This window comes from Colias croceus, chromosome 29 (genome assembly GCF_905220415.1).
Source record: "Colias croceus chromosome 29, ilColCroc2.1".
Classification (NCBI taxonomy): Eukaryota; Metazoa; Arthropoda; class Insecta; order Lepidoptera; family Pieridae; genus Colias; species Colias croceus.
The window spans coordinates 2155083-2176113 of NC_059565.1; the positions used below are offsets into that span (position 1 = coordinate 2155083).

At 31.1% G+C, this 21031-nt stretch overlaps 1 protein-coding gene across 2 annotated transcripts in view; it reads left to right on the forward strand.

Annotated features, from left to right (window-relative positions):
• Positions 1-21031, forward strand: part of LOC123704372 (scavenger receptor class B member 1) — a 97986-nt gene that overhangs the window by 70540 nt on the left and 6415 nt on the right. For both annotated transcript variants that reach the window (XM_045652731.1, XM_045652730.1), the window contains 7 exons: positions 10569-10660; positions 11100-11260; positions 14932-15070; positions 17397-17524; positions 18126-18210; positions 18847-18977; positions 20874-20995. In XM_045652731.1, coding sequence (XP_045508687.1) covers positions 10569-10660; positions 11100-11260; positions 14932-15070; positions 17397-17524; positions 18126-18210; positions 18847-18977; positions 20874-20995 — 858 coding nt within the window. The remainder of the gene's footprint in view (positions 1-10568; positions 10661-11099; positions 11261-14931; positions 15071-17396; positions 17525-18125; positions 18211-18846; positions 18978-20873; positions 20996-21031) is intronic.

Consider the following 21031-nt stretch of genomic DNA (forward strand, 5'->3'; position numbering starts at 1 on the left):
GTTTTATGTATGTTCTGTATTATAAAAAGATTGATATATTTTAGATTTGAGAGGTGTCTTTTTTACATTATATTTTATATAAAGTACCTAAGTAATAATATCTTCGATCATAAAAACGCGATAAACATATTGTAATTATTATAGTCTTAGTATTAAATAATAAGTTACGATTATAACAAGTTAATAATTTTAATAAATATATTTTATGAACTAAAAGGCTTTTTCATTGAAGTGATACTTCTTTACGCGTTGAGAGTAAAATTTCAAAGTCGCGTTTGGCAATAACGTTTCGTCATGGAGCAAGACGACGATTTTGGTATCTTTATTGAAGTGAAACTTCTTTATCGGGGTTGGAAAAAAATTTAGTGTAGGTCATTTTTTCGTTACGCGTGACATTTTTCCGTTACACGCCATCTTTTTCTTATCCCTACCACGCGTGATTCGACGCATTTCTGTAAAGTTGCATATTATAGTAAATTATTTTATGAAAAATAAGGTCATAAAGAAGTTTCACTTCTTATGTATGTACACTAGTACACGCACACATTTTTTTTAAGCTATTGCATAGCTTCTATCGCGGGCCTTGAGCGCGGGGACCGAATCGAGAAATTCCGTAACGAAGAAACCTCACGCTCCCCATTCCGACGGGTGGAGACTGGAGGTGTGGCTTGAAGGCATAGCATGCAATAGCTTTACAGCGGCAGTCCCCGAGTACCGCACGTCTTTTTTTATTTTATTTTATCCTGCAATTAAAAATAAAAATATATTCTGTTTTAATTGACAGCGGACGTGAAGTGTTGAAATAGAGGAAGCTAGTTATTATTGTAATAGTTGATCATTTGATCTCAATTTGCGACAATTATTACATGAGTTTACATATTTTGCCATATTCGTTTGGTTTTATAGTTCCTTGGTCTAGTGAAGAATATATGAAGGTTTTAATAAGAAAATTGTGCTGAATAATTGATAAGATAGGTCAGCTAAGTTACGTTCTTGGAAGGTAAAGCCAAAAAATAATGATTATCATTAAACCTTGTAATAGATGGGAAGATGTGTTTCTTTATTTGTTTGTCATTCACGTCAGAACAGACTGATTTTATTGCATAAATTTTTGTATACCGCGGTTATACATCTCATTCCCAAGGGAATTTCCTTATCTACGTGAGCGAAGCCGCGAGGTAAAAATTTTTTGTCACAATAAGAAGTTTACTTACATACCTACATTTAAAAGTAAGATGTACAAATGATTTGACAATACACATGAAAATTATACATTGCCTTTTATATAGTTTGAAAAAAAAAAACTCTTTTATAAGAACAAATTGCAGAACAATTTTAAAACATGTTGCTTAGATACAATGTTTTAAAATTGATTCCTCGATAAATGGGCTATCGAACACCGAAAGAATTTTTCAAATCGAACTCACAGTACCTGAGATTATCGCAAACAAACAAACACTTCAGCTTTATAATATTAGTATAGATAATAGATATAGATTTCACACCCATTACGCAAAGTGATCACCTTTATGTTAACGTGCTAAATCCATTTGCATATAAACAACCGTACTCGTATGTAATTTTGTATATAATTATTATGTCATTACAGGTGAACCGAGATAACCTAGATCCCACTTAAATTTCATGACATTGTTATATTATGTCAACATACATTTATCATTTTTGACGTGACAACGTCTTATAATTCGATAGAGCCGGCTGCACGCCCGAAAAAACATGACGCATGCGGCGTTACCTCGCTCTGAGGCGTTCCAGTGCAAGCGAGAGCGCGGAATGAGCGACAAAGAAGGACAATCGTTGTCACGTTCAACTATCGTCAGTAAACCGACTTTACAGACAACCATTTTTTTTAAATTACTTTGTTGTCACTGCTAAAGTTGATCGACTGTGGCTTTTTTTAAACACGCTTATATTATACTAGCTTTCAGCCCACGGCTTCGCCCGCGTTTATAAAGAAAAACCCGCATATACAATATACATCCTGATATAAACTATATAACCTTATAAATTTTAAGAGTTTGTTTGTTTGTTTGGTTGAACGCGCTAATGTCAGGAACTACTGGTCTGATTTGAAAAATTATTTCGGTGTTAGATAGCCCATTTATCTAAGAAGGCAAAAGGCTATCTATCATCTCGCTAAGACCAACAGGAGCGGAGCACTGCGGGTAAAACCGCGGAGCGCAGCTAGTCTACATAATAAATACTGCGTTCAAAGTGCACAATTCAAATACATACATTGTAACTCATAAATAAACGTAAAAACCCAAAGAAACTTAGAACAATAATAACAATTAAATACGTGAATAATAATAAATCAATAATTAGTTTCCTAGATCAAGTTATCTTAAGCAATAAATATTTTAAACGTAAAACAGTATCACGATTTACTTATGGGTCATTATACAAAAATGGGGTAACTCAATGTCACCAGCCAATTTATACAAAGTCTTATTATATTTTAATCAAATAACAATCTATTTTAAAACAATAAAGCGTCCTTTATTTGGTCACTCACTTTCACTTCTTTATTTAAAATACAAATTGATAAAAAAACAAAATTAATACTTAAATAATCAGTACTTTGGCATGTCACAACTCCGAAAACCAACAATCAAGTGACTATTTTATAAACATTATCATTGATTAGAGAAAACTTACTAATTCAGGACAATCTTTGATATACATAGTATTATATAGTATAACTTTCATAACGAAATGTTTAACATTTTATTTAAAAAATAAAAATAAACTTTGTCATCGTTTTTATTGGTCAGTCCGTTGTGTGTTTTTTAAATTTGAAATTCTCGCTAAATATCACCAAATCGAGGTCAAATCCCTGTCTAAATATTAATGTTGGTAATGAAGTTACTTGTGCATCCCATATTTTGATGGCCGTCATAACTGTACCAGCGCTAGGGTTGTGTTTGTCCTCTAAATTCGTGCTGCGCCAGTCAACATTTCAGTCCTATGGTGAGTCGTTATTTTATTGTTAAACTGATTTTTATTTTCATTCATACATGGTTAAGTATGATTTGTAAAAATATAGTTTGTTGATATTAGAAATAAGGCAAAAAAACATAATTTGTGATTATAATCTCATATTAAGTCCCTTTTTATCAATCCGCTGGCATCAGTCCTATGTCAGATATCGTGCCAGTAGACTGACGCGACCCCATAGTACTGATGATTCTATCGTTTTTGAGAACTTTTATCTTGATTGCTATTGGTATAAGCATTTCTATTTGATATTTCAGTTTAAAACATCATGCGCCACGCTAAAAGAAACTGAATTTGACTAGGGAAGAAACATTTAAAAAAGAGTAGCAAAGAAAAGAACTATTGAAACAAACTACTAATAATTTTATTTAAAATATCTTATTTTATTTTAATTATTGATTTTGATGCTTTCAGGGCATAGCTTGTTATATGTATTTATTAGATAAATACGTAAACGTTTAATATTGTGAAGTAAAATTACCTCAAAATAACATAAAAGTTAATTATTTTAATAACATTATAAAAATGTCAAAAGGCTCTTATGAAAACTCAGATGAGACTTTCATTCAAGCCTTTGGTTAAAAACCATGAACCATTTTATGAAAATTAGTACTTTTAACATAAATAATGTTAGATTTTTAGGGCTCCGAACCTCAAAAGGAAAAAACAGAACCCTTATAGGATCACTTTGTTGTCCGTTTGTCTGTTAAGACGTTTTTTTGAAGCTCGTGGAGGTATCAATCTGAAATTTATATTGAATACTCAACATTAAGAACCCTTGGGGCTGTAAAAAAATGAAACTTATAACGCAACGCAATTAAAAGATACCTACATCCGTTAATACTGCAAATTTCCGCAAAATTAAATATTCGCAAGGGAATAAAAAAATACACAGGATGCTTGCCGTGTATACAGTCTTAAAATATGGTAAAAAGCAACGTCTTATAACACAAATAAAGGAAAAATTGCTAAAAGTGTAAATTTTAAGTTACAAACATAATAAAAAATAGGTTTGTTAGGAGTCCAACTCGCACTTGGCCGTTTTTTTGTTTCTATTGTTTGTGAATTGCTTGAAATATTAAGTAAAACTAAGTCAAAGTAGTAAGTTAAGTAAGAGAGTAAGAATATTCACATTGCGTTAAATGTCAGAAGGTTGTTTTGAAAATTGAGACATTATTTTTTCCTAGTATCACAATATATTATAAATTATCATTTTTAAATGTAACTAAGTGATTTTAATACTTAAAAGACATGTGCTATTAATAAAAATGAGAGATTTGTAGTAATTTTCATTGAATTTCTTTAAGAATATTACAAAATTGTGTTTTTATCAGTACTATGTTAGCCTTGTCAGTCCCCTGGAGGCCAAATCCAGAAAATTTAAAATATCTCACAATCTCTTTAAAAAAGTGGCTGGCCCGATTTGGAACAATATATTCATTAGATTAGCTATCACATACACCCTAATTTGTAATAATCTGATATAAAAAATATAGTAAACAAAATATCCTTAAAAGTTACCCCATTTTTGTATAATCACCCTTATAAATTATTTCATTTATTTTAAGGTGTGGCTACATAGAGCTAAATAAATATCGAATGGCATAGGGGTTACGACCCTTTGAGGTAGCTAAGTGTTTGTATTATTTGTGGTGTTCATACCCATACCACAGTAACTTCTATCTCTATTAACTTATTATCTTCTACTTATATACTAAGTATCTAAGCAGTATTGCAATATGATAGAAGTTTACATCAATTTTCAAAAATTCGTAAATATCATTAAAATTAAATCTAAGCAGTATTTAATTTTAATGATATTTACGAATTTAAATAAAAACTAACAAAATATAGTTTTAGAATAAATGCATTACAAATAAAAACAAATAAAATAATCATCATTTTTATATACTTAGGTACATTTTCGTATATTTAATTTTTAATAGCTTTTGGGAAAATTTTGATTATTTATATATTTAAATAATATTATAAATGCGAAAGTTTGTATGGATGTTTGTTACTCTTTCACGTAAACCGTGATTTTTCACACTACTGAACCGATTACAATGAAATTTAGCACACATATAGAGGGTAACTTGGATTAACACATAGGATAGTTTTTATCCCGGAAATCCCACGGGAACGGGAACTATGCGGGTTTTTCTTTGCAGACGCGGGCGAAGCCGCGGGCGGAAATCTAGTATTTAAATAAGTTTTTGCCAAATAAATTCACAATACATTAATATATATTCTAACAGACAAAAATAATTATTCCCACGTATATAATAATAATTTTTTGGACGATTTTACCTGTTTTTGAAGTGTTTTTGAGTAGATAATTTAGTGTAACAATGCGTCATTAAAATTGTTATTTTATAATACATACATAGACTAAGTTTATTTTCAATTCTTAATAATGCAATTCATTCACAATGTAGTATTTTAACCAACTGCTTCAGAAAATTGGTATGTTTTACGAGTGTATGTACTTACATTTATATTTCTTTAAAATTGATGTATGTATTTTACTTTAAGGGTGCTTTCCACCAATAATGTGCGAGGAATGAGGATGTGTAGCGAGCAATGTGTGTGTAAATAACCAATAGTATCGCTTGATGATTGGTTATTTACAAACACATTCCTCCCTACACAATACACATCCTCGCACATTATTGGTAGAGAAAAGCACCCAAAGATGAGTGTCATCTGAATTATTATGGACACTAGTTATGTCAAAATAATACGAAAAAAAATGGCTGATTTTTGGCGCCAAATATATTGTTTTATAAATTAACTATCTTTTGCAAAGTCTAACTGCATGGCAATTTAATTCGATTTTTTTTCATTTTGTCAAAATAGAGCATGTCAAGTTAATAAGATATTAATAAATGTGAGAAAACGACATTTTTTTTATATTTATTTTATACATAACTTGTTAAATATAAAGGAATTAGCGGTCTAATTAAAGAAAAACATGCTCGCACCATAAAAAATTATGTTGTTCCGCTCCTATTGAACTCAGCGTAATGATACTCTATAGCCTTCCTCGATAAATGGGCTATCTTATAGCACCGAAAGAATTTTTCAAATCGGACCCATGGTTCCCGAGATTAAATCATTTAAACAATCAGCTTCAGCTTTATAATATTTTATATTATTAGCTTTCCGCCCGCAGCTTCACCCACGTTTTCAAATAAAAACCCGTATAGTTCCTGTTCCCGTGGGATTTCCGTATCCTATGTGTTAATCCAAGTTACTCTCTATATGTGTGCTAAATTTCATTGTAATCGGTTCAATAGTATTTACGTGAAAGAGTAACAAACACACACACACAAACACATCCTCACAAACTTTCGCATTTATAATGACTATAGACTATAGATTTGCTCACTTGCCCTTCTATAAAAACAAGATAATGATTCTTATTTATAATTCTGTTAAAACAACTTAGTTCTTCACGGAAAACCTAGGTCGTGTAGATTAAGGTCACCCATTAAATAGCAGGTCTAATTACTGTTGTTGGAATCATTTGTCAACTATATAAGAGCATTATCTTGCGTAAACTGAAACATTGCAACATATTAAATGCGTTTTTAATGACCTCTTTAGTGTAGTGGTTAATGTTATGTAGAATGTAGTAGGTTCGATTCCCGGTGATGAGAAAATGTTGTTTTAAAAAACTTAACAACATGCTTATAAACTCATGATAATATTATTGTAGTGTGATTGATTTGAAAAATTTACAAAGTTTGAACTAAATCTGTCCAACCAAAATATCGGGTATCGCTACAGATGCCTGTAAGGTAAATTATTCATTTAGTAAAAAAAACACGCATTGACTCATGAAATTATTTATTTTATTTATTTATAACATTTATTTCAGGTAACAGACAATAAATTGTACAGACACATAGAATAGAAACCTTACAGACTAACATACATAATATAATAATTTATAACGAAAATTATTCTATTGTCATCGATCCTTATAAGTGTAAAAAGTTTGAATTAAATTAAAAAGTGGTTAAAAATCGAGTCAAAACGAGTGGGTTACGTAAAAACAAACAGGTGAAGCTAGCTATAGACTATAGAGTATGAAAAAAAATCACAGAAGGCTGAATACGTAGGTACTTCGTCCGTAAAGAACATCAATCATGAATCAGTATCACTACATAGTATAAAACAAAGTCGCTTTCTCTGTCCCTATGTCCCTTTAAAACTACGCAACGGATTTTGATGCGGTTTTTTTATAGATAGAGTGATTCAAGAGGAAGGTTTTAGTATATAATTTATTAGGTTTTAGACAAAGCGGGCGAAGCCGCGGGCGGTAAGCTAGTAACAGATGTAATGCATTTGCCCCATACACTACAAGGGTATGGAGTAGTTAAGGGTACTCAATACTTAATACCTTAATATAAAAAAAAAATAACTTTACCTATACAACAGATAATATAATACTACATACTAAGATCTGTTCGTATGAAATAATCACAAAAGATTTATTAAAATGAATTTATAAATTATTTCACCAATATATACAGCTACATTATTCAGCGACATAAGTTTTTTCTTTTGTTTTTATAACGGGTCAATCCGGGCGTAGTTACTAGTTAAATATATAAGTATATAGTCAATATAATTAACAATGATTCAGTAATATTTATAATTTATTCAAACATATCGAATATAAGCAAAAACAAATCATTTATTCACAGTCTAAAGTTTGAAACTATTATTAAACACACAAAAACATTATTTCTGAGTTTAAAATATTATTATTATTGGACAAAAATATGTTTACACATTTATGTTTAAACTATTTGTGATTATTTATTAATGGTGTTATTATTTCCTAGTTTCTAAGAGGTAAGTAAATGAGTTAAATCCTACTAATATTATAAATGCGAAACTTTGTGAGTATGTTGTGTGTTTGTCACTCTTTCACGCAAATACTAATGAACTGATTACAATGAAATTTAGCACACATATAGAGGTTTTATCCCGGAAATCCCACGGGAACTGGAACGGGAACGGGAACTATGCGGGTTTTCCTTTGAAAACGCGGGCGAAGCCGCAGGTGGAATTCTAGTTACCCTGGGCATAAAATAGGATACTTTTTATCCCGGAAAAATACGTAGAAAAAAATAAATCTTAATTTTTCTTAATTTTTCCGCGCGGACGGAGTCGCGGGCGTAAGCTAGTTATCGTAAAAAGTACTTATATACTTTCGATTCTACTTGTACTCGATCCAAATCCAACTAATCTGCTTTCCGGTCCATATTTTAACAGATATTCTATAAAAACATTTCTGAAATTTGCCAAGATATTACAAAAATACTAACGGTCCGCCCCGACTTTGCCCGTGGTACATGTATACGTTTTCTCTCCATAAGAACCATCCTAATCAAGGAATATTATAAAAGAAGAAATAACGAAATCAGTTCAGCCATTCTCGAGATGCGCTTACCAATACATTTTGCAATTTATTTTTATATTGATTATAGGTTATGAAAAGTGCAAAAACAATTTTAAAGCGCCATCTAGTTTTATTTCGCAGAACCATGATATATATATCTGTCATTATGGCACAGATAAATAATTTTAATTATTATCTTTATTAAATCTTAATTTCTCTTTTAAATACAATTATGTATCCTTATTTTCATTTAAATATTATTTATTATAACTTTTTCAATGCATATTAATCATATTAAGCACAGATATAAATAAATTATTAAAGTATAGGGTACATTAAAAAAACATTTTTCAAACTACCTACATTGAAGATAATTTTACAAATATGTATTTTCAGTGGCTTACGGTGCTAGAACGTGCAAAATGTAAACAGATTAACTTTAGTAAGTTAATATATTATTTAATTGTTATTTATTAATACTAGCTTATCGCCCGCGGCTTCACTCGCTTTGTCTAAAACCTAATAAATTATATACCTTCCTCGGGAATCACTGCGTCAATTAAAAAACCGCAGCGAAATCCGTTGTGTAGTTTTAAAGATTTAAGCATACATAGGGACATAGGGACAGAGAAAACCACTTTGTTTTATACTATGTACCTACCTAGTGATAATTTTTGTGGTGTAGAAAAAACATATTTTTTTTTATTGAATTTAAAAGTATTTTAAAATATATTCATGTATTCTCTGACTTACAGGACATAATATTTCGAAGATACGGCGAAAATTGTTGTTGTTGTTTTTTTTTTTTTAATTTAGTTATCTGTGATTAGTGCTAAAAATATGGATGGAAAGTTCTGTGTTTGATTACCATAAAACGTTTAGTGGCAAGTACTATAGAAAATTGTTTTGAAAATGACTTTTGATACATTCTATATGGGAATTCACTATTTATGCATTTTACCGACTACGCAAAAGGAAGTATAATGTTTTTTAAACTATTACGAAGTGTTTATGAGTTTCTTTTTAACTTCCGAGTTGAAACATAAGGATAAAAGTTATTATGCGACTTTTTACAATTGTAATATTATATTAAAGTTATCATTTATTCTGTTTGTGTGAATCATCTGTGCATTTATTCATGAAATCTTATAATTTATTTAAATTACGTACGTATGTATCATCTGTGCTTTTTTTTATTTAACCACGTTAACTTAAATAACAATAATTAAAAAAACCTCATGTTTTTATTTGGTAAAATTATTGCATATTTTTAAATCTGGATATTTTCTCACAAAGTACCATCCTTGCGAATAAATTCACATTGTTCCTTAGTAAATGACGTAAATATCTAAAGCCTAAAGGTCATCTAGATTTCATCATTTTAAGGTCTCTGATTAACAGATTAACAAAAATATACGTGCAAACGCCTCTGTTCGGCTACTGTATGTGACCTAGACTATTTTAAAAAACCTGGTAACTAAATAATACTTACCTATGTTTAAATAGATTTATGGAAAAAAAATCGGGCCGTAAAATTGTTTACTTATTAAGGGCCGATTTTTCAATGCTTTGATAAAACTTATCCGTCCAATTAAGTATTACACGATAATATTAAAATGTCACGTAAACTGTCAAATACGGGCAATTAGAATATGTTTTTAACCATAGACCCATTGAGCCCCCAGCGGCCCGATCGGTCCACGACACAATTGATTCTCTATCGTGTCTGTGATTCCGGGGACTGAGTTATTAAAATGGTAGTTTTATACATTATTCGACGAATAAGTTTTATCCAAGCATGGAAAAATCGGGCCTTAAAGAAACAACAACGAAACAAACATTTGCATGCAACAGTATTGATAAAAAAGAAACCATTATATCTACAAATACAACCTTATTGATTAAGTACTTAGTTGTTTTTTTTTTAAAGAATCCTGAAAAAGATCGCGTGAAAAAGCCTAATAAAATTCACTTATTTCTTTTTCATAATAATTCTAAAATCACATAGTTAACTACTTTTTTTTAAAGGAACCTCCATATTTTTTTTTACTTTTAAATTCATTAACGTGCAAAAATGTGACCCGCAGCTGTATAAAAATGGATACGGTATTAATAATATTTTTTTTTGTTCCAGGGCGCCTAGCAGTTATCACCTTCAGTATATGCACAGTCGTTTTAGGTGTGGTTCTTTCTTTTGTGCCATGGCTTGATTATATTATATTTAGGGTAAGTTTTTATTATTTATTTATTTATTACATAATATAATACATAGAACAAGTTTTATCATTGTTGTGCGCACTAATATTATCTTCATCAATGATAGCAACGTGCAAAATTAATAAAGAAAATTCTATGTTTTCATTGAAGAGTCCCTTGCCCCTTGTGGGGTATAGGGCATATGCATTTCACATAATATTATGTATGTTTCACTGATCGATTTTCTTTTGTATTGACTTACGTTGTTATATTATATTATGATTTAGCTTCGTAACACATAGTCCAAACTTTAATAAAACATATACTTATATAGAAACAATAGTCGCTCAATAAATCGCTTAAAACGGATAGAATATTAATTGCCTATATTATTTCTATTATCTTTAACATTTGACATTGATAGGTGACGTTTGACGTTTGACAGATGACATTGTTTTTTTTTTTTCAGGAACTTAGGCTATGGAACGGTTCCGTCAGTTACAGCTATTGGCAGAGGCCAGGCGTGATCCGGCTCACGAAAGTGTATATTTTTAATGTAACAAACCCGCAGGGGTTTTTGGAAAATGGCGAAAAACCGAAACTTAATGAAGTCGGCCCGTTTGTGTATCGGTAAGTTTTATTTTAGAAAAAATTTAAAAGTGAGGCGGGAACTGCAAGTTCACACAGGGCCAAATTTATTTGAATTCATTGTATCATCGACTCACGCTCACACACACACACACTCACGCTCACGCTCTCACATACATATTATGCATATTATATATATATTTTTTAATTTAAACTTTTTGTAATCAAACCGAATTTTTGTTTTGCTTTAAAAAATGTACTTTATGTAGTTGTATTTATAAGGAGGAACGCTGGCTCTTGAGACACAGAGTTACTCTAGTTCAAGAGTCAGCGCACATATTTTTGTAAAGTTAATGTTTTTGGCAAAATAAAGATTTATTTATTTATTTAACTATTTATTTAATTATTACTATAAAAACATTTAGAAGCTTCTTTAAACAGAGAGAAATCTCCTCCAGTCAAGAGAAATTACCCTAAAGGATTTATCAAATTAAACAGAATTAAATAAATATCAAGTCTGTGGGAAAAAATCAATTTGTATTTAGATACTAATACTATAAAGCTGGAAAGTTCGTTCGTTTTTTTGCTTGAACGCGCTAATCTCAGGAATTACCTGTCCGATTTTAAAAATGATTTCACTGTTATATAGACCATTTATCGATGAGAGATAGGCTATAATTATAATCATCGCGTTAATACCAATAGGAGCGGAGCAATGCGGTTAAAACAGCGGGGCACAGCTAGTCAATTATATTATGTAGAAATTCGCACAAAGACGGAAAATTAACTTCCTAATAACGCGAAACGTGTAAAAATGGAAAACATTGCGAATAATTATTATCTCGCATGTATTGAACATGACCTAAGGTTGACCTCAGAACGTCAGTTTTATAGTTATTATGAAAAGCCTTGGTTTTGAACCACGGATAACGTTTTAATTATGCGATGGTTGAGGCCAATTTTGTTATTGTTTAGTTCCGTTTAGTTTTATATATGCGTTCCGGATGGATAGAGAGATGAACATTTTAGTTTTTAACAATACAAGCGGTCCGCCCCGGGTTCGCCCGTCGTTCATGTTTTCGTTTTCTCTCCATAAGAGACTTAGCGAAATCGGTTCAGCCCTTCTCGAGGTCCTAATTGGCAAGAAAACTGTTTTCCTAGTTAAATATTTTCTTTAGTAGTAATGATAATACCTAAAAATCAATAAGTTTTGGTCTAAGGTTCTGGTGCAGTCAGCTGTTAAAAAAAAATATTATTACGAAAAATTCAGAGGGTCTTCGAACAATATTTGCGGAACGCTAATCTTTAGTTTAATAATAATTTAATATTTATTAATCATTATTTAAATATTGCATTATTTACGATGTCATTAACCATATATGAACCATAAAATATATTTTGAATTGATTGTAAAAATTAGTCATGTTCCTATTTAGTATTTACATACATAAATATGTGAATTATGTTTTTTAATATATATTTACGTTATATGAATAACGGTTAATAAAATACATATAAAACATAAATTATTATGTAGGAAGTAAAAACCAATTGACGCGTCACGTGGAAAATAATTTTATTATTTACCTGTCGACAAAATATTATGTACTGAATAGCTTTCCGCACGCGGCTTCGCCCGCTTTGTCTTGTCAATTTATAAACAAGAACCTTCCTCGAGAAGCAATCTCTCTTTTAAAAAATCGCATCAAAATCCGTTGCGTAGTTTTAAAGATTTAAGCATACATAAGGACGGACGCGACGGCGATATTGTTTAATACTATGTGGTTGGTGATTATGTAGTGCTAAATATGTCAAGAAATTATAAGCCGACTGTAATACACAACGAAAAAAAGTGCGTGTGTGTCGAGCACACGTGTCAAAAGTGAAACTTCTTTGGCCAGATTCAATGATACGAAAATCGTCACCTTACTCCATCACTTGCGGTATTGCCAAGACACGACCTAGAAATTTTACTCTCAACACGTCTAAAGAAGTTATAGGTACTTCAAAATTCAAATCAAAAGAAACTATGTCCTACTACTAATCTATACTAATATTGTAAAGCTGAAGAGTTTGTTTGTTTGAACGCGCTAATCTCAGGAACTACTGGTCCGCTTTGAAAAATTATTTCGGTGTTTGATAGCCCATTTATCGAGGAAGGCTCTAGGCTGTATAATATCATCACGTTAAGACCAACAGGAGCGAAGCAAGGCGGGTGAAACCGCGGAGCACAGCTAGTACCCTCTAAAATACCTAAGATTACTTAGCACGTTCAAAACAAACTCTTCAGCTGTATGTTTCTTCCTATGGCTAATGGCATATACCCACTATTTTTATTCCACTCATTATAAACTACAAGAAATCAATATTCGTGTATTTCCACATTTAAAAGAAAATGCATTTATAATTTTTAAATGTGTTTTTTATTTTAATTTCAAAAGACAAATACTAATGTATGATGAATTCCTGAATTTAAAATCACAATAATATGTCAATATTATACACTTAATTTTCCAATTAATTTTATTTTAATGTTAATTAAACATTTTACAAACTCAAACATTTATATTATAGTGGGTCAAAATTGAGTCTAAAGACGTCGCGTCGGTTACAAAAATTATAACCAGTTATTTTTTTAAAACATTAACATATATTTATGCACATTATATTATGTTAAATTAATAATTTAAAATGCATATTAATTGAATAAATTATGAATGCACTGAAAATAATTGGATGATAATCTTAAGTGTTAAAAGGAAATTTTAATAAATTATTATATTAAATCAGCCATAAATCTTATTGGAAACGAAACCGAATTGAACATTTTTTACCGAACGTTGTTTTATTAACGCTTTTATAAGCTTCACCTGTATGTTTGTATGTAACCGACTCCTTTACACTCGATTTTGACCCACTGATTTAATTCAAACTTTGTACACTTATCAAGGATCGGTGTCAATACAATTTTGTTCATGTGGGAATATCCTCCTAAACATGCAATAACCTAGGTATCTTATTTTGCGTCCCTCTACCTTTATCTCTAATTTTTGATTTATTTTATTTTTATTGCCATGGCTAAGTGCACATTTATATTTATTTTTTCTTATTCGCATTTGTTGCACGTATAAAAATGTATGTATCCAAACTGTGGATAATGTTGTTGGTTGGACAGTTATACCTGTATTTAGACTAAGTTTTATTGTACAATTAACCACTGTTCTGCTGTTTATTATCCCTAATAAAGAAAAATAAAATAAAATAAAATATCAGTATTAAAAGTATTTTAATTAATTCATCAGCTGTCTTTCAGTGAAAGTCCCGTGAAAATCGGTCCAGTCAATCCAGAGATTAGCTAGAACATACAGATAAAAGTAAAAATTTTAGATAAATTGCTATTTTGGTATACCGTGTACTGTATATATTATCCATTTAGTAAAGTGATTATTTTAATATTATAAACAGACACAGCAATTTTATTCACTACATAGTATAAAACAAAGTCGGTTTCTCTGTCTCCATGTCCCTTTGTACGCTTAAATCTTAAAAACTACGCAACGGATTTTGATGCGGTTTTTTTTAATAGATAGAGTGATTCAAGAGGAAGGTTTTAGTATATAATATAATTTATTAGGTTTAAGACAAAGTGGGAGAAGCCGCGGGTGGCAAGCTAGTATTAGTATATAAGATTAATTTTATTTTATTTGTTACAGGGAAGACATGGAAAAGGTGAACGTAAAGTTTCACGACAACGACACAGTGACGTTCCAACACAATAAGATATTGAGATTCGTTCCCGAGCTATCTGTTGATAAATCGCAGAAACTGGTCGTACCGAATATACCGCTTTTGGTGAGATTTTTGTGTTTGTAGTTTATACATGCTCATAATTTGTTTCAATTATTACGTCATGTTTTCTGTTTTTAATACATTGATATCATCCTTGGTTATTATTTTAGAGATGTTCTGGTTAAGTACACTAGGGCGCGGTCAGAATGTGGATGGGTAACTCGATTTAATTTCACATTTTGGAATTTATTTTTACGACGTTGTAGGGTCATTGCGCCTGTTCGCGTCCACCTGCCTATTCGCGTCCATTTTGCGGATATCTTTTAGAAAATTCGCGAAAATAAGTATACTTTCTGTAAAATTGTAATAAGAAAAATTTCCGATAATACCTCAATGTATAAGAGACATGCACTCATATTCAAAATATGCCTGTGCACCGCCTATCCTATTTTAAAAAAATATTTAATTTTGGCTATTAAACGAGAGAGCTAAAACGCGCGGGATTTTGAGAAAAAAATAGTGCGCAGCGTCGCGTTTGACGCTAAGTATCTTATTGTTAAATGTGAATTTTTGAATATGTAACTGTTTCTTTACTTTGCTAACAAAACATGGAATAGTATGGATTATGAATCAGCTTATTTCTTTTACAATTAATAGCTAAAATAAGGTGGACGCGAATTACTACACCGAATTTGCACAACTTCCATTTTGCGTCCACGGTGGGCGCAAACTATACCTATAGTGCATAACAATAGAACATATTGCGTCCACATTGTTTTTCATTACGTAGCAATGAATTGTTTGTTAAAATATGTAATTTAAAATAGATTGTAAATTTTTGACTGAGACCACAAGTTGATAATTTAAATTTTCATTCAAATTAGCAAATTTTTATGCTATTTTTTTTCATTTTAAAATGGGTATTCTAAGAATGAGACTAGTATCTTTGAGAATGAGAGTCAATAGGTAAGTCTGTGGTTAAGAAAATAATATAAACAAAAAGAAATTTAATTCATTAGGAACTATTAAATAACGTTTATAATATAACGTTGTTTTTTGTTAATTTTTAGTTCTATTAATGATGAGAAGATAAATATAAATAAGTTTTTCCAGTTTCCTTATAGTGAATTATATTAATAATTATGTTGATTTTAGGGTTCCGAACCTCAAAAGGAAAAACCGGAATCCTTGTAGGATCACTTTTATATCCGTCCGACTATATGTCCGTCTGCCGGTCTGTCTTTCTGTCAAGTCCCTTTTTCTCAGTAACGCGTTCAGGTATAAAGCTGAAATTTATACTGAATACTCAAGTCTACGGTCCCTTGAAGCAGTGAAAAAATCAAACTTATAAGCCAAAGAATTCAAAAGATACAGCCGTTTATGCTTCAAATTTTCGCAAATTTCGACATTCGCTAGGGAATCAAAACCTACAGGGTTATTTACGTGAACACAGACACTTAAAGTTTGGTACGAAGCAACGTTTTATAGCACGAATAAGGGAAATATTGAAAAAAATAATCATTAACAGTTAAAACATATGAAAAAAAAGCAGGTTAATACGGAACCCTCGGTGTGCGAGTCCCACTCGCATTTGGCCGGTTTTTATTAAATAACTATATTCGTAAATAAATAATTTATTAAAATCTAATTTTTATTTGCATTTATCTGATAAAATATCACCCAATACACTCTAAATTCCTTTTCTAAGCTGGGGGACGCGAACTGGTCCACGGGTGGACGCAAACTGGAATTTTTGGACGCGAACTGGGTAAAACGCCTAATTCTGCTATTTGTCTAGATAAATAAAAACCACATGATATTTCCAACACAATTGAAAGTAAATCTTATAATAGACTATGTAATGAACACGTTACATAAATTTTGGGTTGAAATTTATTCTGGAACATTTTTATTTTCTACTTCAAACTTTCCAACTGCACTAAGTGGACGCGAACTGGCGCAATTACCCTATTTGAAATGGTTTTTTTAATAAAAATTGTTTTATTGCTGTAGAATAATATAGTGTCATAATGATGACTACGACTTATAGAAAATGGTGTGGGTTCGATTCCTACTAAAGAATATTATGTGATTATAGCATTGAGTTAATAATATATACTACGTACTTATAGCCGATTTTTATTGTTGTTATGTTATATGCACATGACTTTATAGGAGGTATTATTGTAAATGCTATTCATATCTAGACCTACACTTAAAAATATTGGAAAACTTGTCTAATCTCCACACTCACAATTAATTATTTTATGTTCCTTGATGTTCTGTTTTTCTAGGCGTAATATTAAATGTATTCGAGAAATAGTGTAATAAATAAATAAGATATTTTGCTCAGTAATTTGGGAAAAATAACAAAATACATTTTTTCCAGACTGTGACGTCATTTTCTCCAAACATGGCAGGCTTTGTTTTCAATCTCTTGGTCTCCGGCCTTACACTAACTTACAGGGAACGAGCCAAACCATTCGTACATGTTACAGCCGAAGAACTTGTTTTTGGGTAAGTATTAAATCCTACTAATATTATAAATGCGAAAGTTTGTGAAGATGTGTATGTGTGTGTTTGTTACTCTTTCACGCAAATACTACTGAACCGATTACAATTAAATTTAGCACACATTATATAGAGGGTAACTTGGATTAACACATAGGATAGGTTTTATCCCGGAAATCCCACGGGAACGGGAAGTATGCGGGTTTTTCTTGCGGGCGGAAAGCTGGTAAATAAATATTACAGGACAATTTTCACACACGGCACGATCTGATCCCATACTAAGCTTTCGCTTGTGTTATGGAAACAAGATGGCTGATAAACATACATAATATATATAATTTTAAATAAATATTTATATCGATAATTAACACCCAGACACAGAGCTAACATCTTTGTTCATCACACAAATATCTGCCCCGAGTGATAATTTAAAATTATATGTTTAGGTCTATCAGCCATCTGGTTTCCATAACACAAGCGAAAGCTTAGTATGGGATCAAATCGTGCCGTGTGTGAAAATTGTCCTAAAATATTTATTTTTTAATTTTTGCCAAAAGTATTTTTATATAAAATGATGTAGTAAATAAATGTTATATATAATTTTCAGATATAACGACCCTCTAGTGACTCTGGCTCACTATTTCTACCCGAAGGGCAAACGTCCGAACAGTCAAATGGGGTTATTGTTAGCGGTAAGTTAAAGAAATAAGTTAAATCAGCGCTGCTTTTGTGCAGCATTTTGCTGAGGCTGTATCCGTTTGCCTAATTGTAAGATAAATTCTATAATGTGTTTGGCTGTGTTTTTTTTGGCAATAAATTTCTTTTCTTTCTTTCTTTCTTTCTTTCAAAGTTAAATTATAATTATATTTCTATAAGATTTCGATGAATTAATAATTAATAAAAGGTTTCTTTATTTGTCGTTTTATCGTATTATTATACCGAATTTAACTTTCGTCTTTTTGTTATTTTTATTCAATTCATTCAAGAAATTATTACTTAAGGCCAGGCCTTATTACTTAAGGCCCATATTACCCAGTTGTTGTGCAACAATATTTTGAGTACTCCTCATAAATATACTTTTGGAATATCCAAAGTAAAAAATGCAACAATTTTGTTTTAAATATCTATGAGAAAGCCTAACATCTTAATATGTATTTGTACCTAAAATATATTCACCATAATTTCTTTTGAGTGACATATTTATTTATGCCGGCAAGGCGAAAGACCCGGGATTGAATCCCTCGTGAACGATTATTTATTTTCTGCTCACAGAACGATGCCCATAAAATAGATTTAACTACAGATACCAAATATTTTTTTTTTTCTAGAGAAACGGTACATTATCCGAAGTGTCTACGATATATTCAGGACAAGATATGACCAAATTTGGGTATTTGGATAAAATAAATGGACTGGACCACCTCCCGCATTGGAAGGATAAGCCTTGTAATGATATCAGGTTAGTTTTATTGTTATTTAGTACTTTTATATCATTGAGATATACATATGGAGACGACACCGCCTACATCACTTATGTTCCGCTCAACATACGCCATATGGCGTAACTGCACGCTCATTTTTTAATTTGTTTTAAAGTGAATCGCATCAAATATGCCTTCGTGTGTGTTACGATATTGCACAAATAATACAAGTAATACGGAAAAGTGCAATGGAATAACTTTCATCGGTAAGTACCTAACTAGAGAAAAATGGCGCACAGATTTTGTTCGTGGTGTCTCCTCCATACGTAGTAATATTATCTCAATGATTTATATAAGAAATATCAGAGAATTATAAGTTTTCGAAATATAGTATTGATTTTAATAAGGTAAATATAGTATTGATTTTAATAAGGTCACTACATAGTATAAAACAAAGTCGCTTTCTCTATCCCTTTGTATCTTTAAAACTACGCAACGTATTTTGATGTGGTTTTTTTAATAGATAGAGTGATTCAAGAGTAAGGCTTTAGTATATAATTTATTAGGTTTTAGACAATGCGGGTGAAGCCGCGGGCGGTTTGCTAGTAATATATAAAAATAAGACCACCAAAAGTGAAATTACCTTACATTCTCCATCGTTCATTCTTAATAAAAAAATAACCATTATCCTCAAACAAATAAGAAAACCCATATATTGTAATAACAGGATTTGTCACATAAACATACGATTAGATAATAAATTTAATTTAATGGGACAACTTATCTCCATCAGAAACCGGGGAAAACCCCTTACAATACAAGTAACTTAATGCTTAATGTAACTTAAACATATTTATACCTACCTATATTATGTTTATAAGATTGGTTTCGTTTTCTTTGTCACGCAAACTTTCGGATTTATAATATTAGTAGGATAGGATGATTAGGACCACGGCTTTTTCTGTACTTACCGCGCTAAATAATATATCTACCTATAGAACTGCAGTTCATATTATTATCTTGTTTTTGAGCTATTCAGCTGTTTACTGAATTAAGAGCTAGCACGCAAGAGCAACTTTTGTCTCCGCAACTATTTAGTCTCTCCCATCAACTCTATGGGCTAGTAAGAAAGTGCGCGCACGTAGCGACGCAACTCCCCATACAGTTGATGGGAGAGACTAAATAGTGAAGGAGACAAAAGTTGCTCTTGCGCGCTAGCTTTAATATTATTGGTTTATTTATTTCAATTAATCATTATATAATTAAGGGAAAGCCTTATGTCACTGAAACATCTTATACTAAATTCAGAAATCATTTACAAAAATATTTAAATTTTCGTTACTTCTCTTATCATAATCAAATGTTTTATTAGGAAGTAAAAAGGTTGCGGAAGCGAACTTCCTCTGTTTGTCTCAATTTGTTTATTTTCCTTATGTATTATTTAGTTAAGATAACCTTTAAGGTTTCAATGGACATCCTCTTGTATTTTATTGTAAAGAAATCAAATTATACCACTAGCAGCGTGCCCCGGCTTCTCTCGTGGTTCATAGCTTACTTACATATCCAAGGATGGAAGAATTTCTGATATTTGTCCAGTAATTTACGAGATTAGCGCGTTCAAACCTATATATATGGAGTACAGATATACCTATACAAACAAACAGTCTTCAGTTTAAAATATTAGTATAGATTATAAAGCTGAAGAGTGTGCATGTTTGTTTAAACGCGTTAATCTCAGGAACTACTGGTCCGATTTCAAAAATTATTTCGGTGTTAGATAGCCCATTTATCGAGGAAGGCTATCGGCTATATATCATCACGCTAAGACCAACAGGAGCGGAGCACTGCGGGTATAACCGTGGGGCACAGCTAGTGACTAATATTGTATAAAGGTAGATGTTTTATTTATACAATATAAATTTTGTATTTTTCAGGGCATCAGAAGGTTCCTTCTTCCCTCCAAGGTCCATCACAAAAGCAGATATAGTTTATATTTACGACAAGGATCTTTGCAGAATACTACCGATGAAATATAGAAAGGATGTCTATAAAAATGGTAAGATTTTAAAAATAATAGGTATCTATTTTTAAA